This window comes from Onthophagus taurus, chromosome 1 (assembly GCF_036711975.1).
Source record: "Onthophagus taurus isolate NC chromosome 1, IU_Otau_3.0, whole genome shotgun sequence".
Lineage (NCBI taxonomy): Eukaryota > Metazoa > Arthropoda > Insecta > Coleoptera > Scarabaeidae > Onthophagus > Onthophagus taurus.
In genome coordinates this window covers 11,870,897-11,874,612 of record NC_091966.1, presented here as the reverse complement: position 1 = coordinate 11,874,612, position 3,716 = coordinate 11,870,897, and the positions used below count along the sequence as shown (strand labels likewise).

Sequence of the window (3,716 nt, the reverse complement as noted above, 5' to 3'; positions counted from 1 at the left end):
ATCAGGGCCCGACGGTGTATCAGATTACTGTCAGGGTAAAAGCAAAGGCCTGTCCGTGCCTAGTCTAGGAACATTCGATTACACTGACGCGCCAGACACGTTACCATATTCGTGCCACCGGAGACTCGGAATTTCTCTACCTTTTTTCATCCACCTTTCCTACGACCGTCCATTTAAATAATATTGCGATAAGCTCTTTTTTTAATTTTTATCACCTCTAAATTGAATAATCACCTTTTCTTCTCTTTTTATATTTTAAGAAAATATGGTATTTTTTTGCATACATGAATATTAATAAGTATTAGGGAGATGAAGAGTATTTTATGTGTTTATATTAAAAACCAAACATCAATTGAATTATAACACTCGTTTAAACACGCTTAGAGGGTGAACAATTTCCTGCTATGAATCAAACTACCAACGATTGACGCATTTTCCACCAACGACGTCCACGTGTACTCTCTAATGAGGCCGGCACGTGCTGGGTATTCTCTGAAAAATACTCAGTTTACAGATTCAATACACGCGACCAAGAACTGGCCATAATTAAAACATTTCTACTTTTATCAAAGTTTAAAAAAGGTTTTTTTGTAATTTCTTTGGTATATTTATATTTCCTTAATGAATTGTAAAATTAATAAACGTCATAAATAGAACTAATATTCTGTTTATTATTAGGTGATCACAAACACAACCTTTATTTTTATAGCTTTATTACATCTGTTATATAAGACCATGTTATGTTTTTCATCATAAGATTTTGGATTTTGGCTTTTCATCCAAATGAATCTCCCCCGAAAGGGCAGAGAAGAATAATCTATTATTTAGTAGGGCGTAATCTGTCAAAGTACCGCATCCACCCCTGTATCTCAACCTACCCAGAAAACGCGGACAATGCCCACGCAGGGAACGGTAACGGATAGCGGATAAAGCTGGGGGAGAGAAAGCTGGACGGATAGATAGATCTGGTAAATTCAACGAGATCGACGAGAAGAACGTAAAGGGGATGGGGTTTTTTCAGCGAAATTAGTTCAACCGGGTGGAACTTATTGGCGTTGTTACATAGTAATTGGAAGAAATAACAATGAAATCGGTTGGATATGAAGGTGAATCGAATTTTCTATTTAAGAGAGATTATTATTGTTAAAATTATAGTAGGGGAAAGAATTAAGTAAGGTTCGTCTAAGTTAATCGTAGTATTTCTTATTTGTTTTCCTTTTTCTATTTAACCGATTCTTTCTATTCTTTTTCCTTTTTTGTGAATTTTTTCTTTTTCGATATGCTGCTGTCTTATAAGGAAATTCACCCATTACATTACCGCTACAAAAATAATATAAAGCTATATTTTAAAAATTCTTTCTTTTGTCTTCAAACTTACGCAGGTCCATAATTACAAACATAAATTTGGTTTGTATAATATCCTGAGTCGCAAGCCGAATAACCACATCCTACATATTCTGTGTCTGCCCAAACGAGCTAAAATAAGAATTAGTAATAAAAAAAAAAGTTATTTGTACAAAATATAAGTTACTTGAGTATAATGTCCTGCAGAATATGAAAAACCTTCACCATAACTGTATAGTCGATGCTCATCATATAAATCATCAATAGCTGCCTCCCAATCAGGTCCAGAAGAACTGGTACTTTGTGACATATACAAATTTTGTCCTACTGGAAATCGACCTTAAATTGTTAATAAAACTATAAATAAAATTATATATTTTGGAATTCATTATACTTTACTGTCGTAAACATCATTATGTTGAAAGACACAATTATCCGCCCAACTTTGCGCTTCCTCCGCTAAGTCACTATCCCATTCCTTATAAATAATACAAATTAGAGTTAATATGTTGCTCTATACGTGTTTCAAAAGAAAGCTTCCTAATAAAAGAATACTAATTTTTGTACTAATCGGTATTTATGATTGATCGAATTTGATTTTGTACCAATGCAGTACCTAATTAAGATAAAAAATGTTTCATTAGTTAAACTTCAACCTTTCTGGTTTACCAAACCATGATTTAGTTTGCTCAAATCAAGTTTATTACAACTAGAATCAAATCAAATAGAGACACAATGAAGATTTCAGCAGTTACAAAAATGTTATTGCGATTACAGATACCTTAAAAGATGATTCCCATTGCAACCTTAAAGTTATCAATGGTTGATTCTAAAATATTTCTGGTTTTGACCATGGAAATATTAACACATATCTTGAATGAAACATCAGCTCTAATCTCAGAAGCGCTTAGTGTTTCAATTATCTATCGCCGATAGTTACACCGATCAGATAGGGATTGTGAACCAGATTTTGAATACATGTAGTGTTTTTCATCAGCAACCTCAATAAGCATATTCTGGTTGTACTGCAAAATCGAATTAGTCTTGCTTCTATTTTCACGAAGGATATAAAACTTAAGAGTGTTGCGTGTATTTTATATGTGGTCATGCAACCATCTCTCTCTAGAGTTGGCAGGATACTTATAGCACCAGAGATCAGTGGTCTACAGTGATATATCTTACTGGGGTTGTACTGCATCATTACCCAGGCAGAATTACTGGATAGTAACTGAGCTTAATGCAATAAATGACTATAATAAATGCTAGGAATTATTGAACAACGGTGTTCATTAATGTTGGTAAATTTTTTACAGAAATCACTGAAGATACAAATATTCAGAATATTTTTGATCGTAGTATTATTGTGGTGGGTATAAAATTTCATGAAATTACCAAAAATAAACATAAAATCAAAATTAGACATATTAAACGAGATACGATTTTCATTTGATAGATTACTTTGTATAGTTTATATAAGTACCAAAATATTTAATCCAACACCTCTTGGCTGACCAGGAACCTCTCCTCTCATTATTTTATTTCTTATTTCATTATGAAGTGCTACAATTTCTCTTGCGTCTTGAGAACTAACTCCATCCCTACCTAAAAATGATTCAATAATAATACAAGTTTACAAATATCGGTTAACTTCTGAAAATGAGAGGAGAAAAGATTTGCGTTTATTCAACTAAAATTTTCTAGTAAAATGACTAAAAATTATATAAAATTATATAACACAATTGCAATTCAAACAAAAAAAAATATATTATTATTTTAGAAAATCATTTCAGTTTGGAATCCTTACAAATCGAAATTATTTCATCATATCCTAAACCATATACAACTTGTTTATATAAAAATTTAAATTAAAGACTCAATAAAAATGTTGTAAATGAATAAACAAAACTTTTAAGATTCCTATGTTATTAAATATACCTATACGTACCATATTGACTAATTGAATAACTAAACGAAGGTTTATATCTTGTAAATAATACAGCAAAGAATATGCACTTAAAATCCATTGTAAAGCAGTTACGGTTAATAAACTTTAGTACATATTCAACAATATTTTATATATTCATTACAATGTGCAATTAAATATGTATTTATACGAATCAAAATTAACCTTTAAGATTCTTTAGAAGCCACAAAAATCTTCTGCGTTATTAAAAATAACACAGAATTGGAAATTCTAAATATCGTATAACCACCCCTAAGGTATTTTGAATTTACCCAAATAAGTTACAAGGAAAAAATTTATTATTATTATCAAATATTCTATTTGTTTATTAATAATTTCGTCTGTTCATTTTTCGTAAATTGTTCAATGATAAAACAATAAATTGATTACGGAAGTTTGATTAATTTGG

At 30.8% G+C, this 3,716-nt stretch overlaps 1 protein-coding gene across 1 annotated transcript; it reads right to left on the bottom strand.

The window, feature by feature from the left end:
* Window positions 1-663: 663 nt before the first annotated feature.
* Window positions 664-3,379, bottom strand: LOC111420541 (salivary antigen-5-like). The gene is made up of 6 exons (XM_071195590.1): window positions 3,290-3,379; window positions 2,825-2,946; window positions 1,744-1,822; window positions 1,532-1,683; window positions 1,379-1,476; window positions 664-1,320 (listed from the first exon to the last, which is right to left on the bottom strand). The coding sequence occupies exons 1-6, from the start codon at window positions 3,366-3,368 to the stop codon at window positions 1,188-1,190; spliced, it is 663 nt and encodes a 220-aa protein (XP_071051691.1). The 5' UTR covers window positions 3,369-3,379; the 3' UTR covers window positions 664-1,187.
* Between the last annotated feature and the right edge of the window lie 337 nt (window positions 3,380-3,716).

Excerpts from the sequence above, each read along its gene's own strand:
- LOC111420541 (XM_071195590.1), bottom strand. The coding sequence starts at position 3,368 with ATGGATTTTAAGTGCATATTCTTTGCTGTATTATTTACAAGATATAAA. Across the intron at positions 2,947-3,289 it reads TTATTCAATTAGTCAATATG|GTAGGGATGGAGTTAGTTCT; the intron begins GTACGTATAGGT and ends AATCATTTTTAG. Across the intron at positions 1,823-2,824 it reads GTGTTGGATTAAATATTTTG|GAATGGGATAGTGACTTAGC; the intron begins GTACTTATATAA and ends ATTATTTATAAG.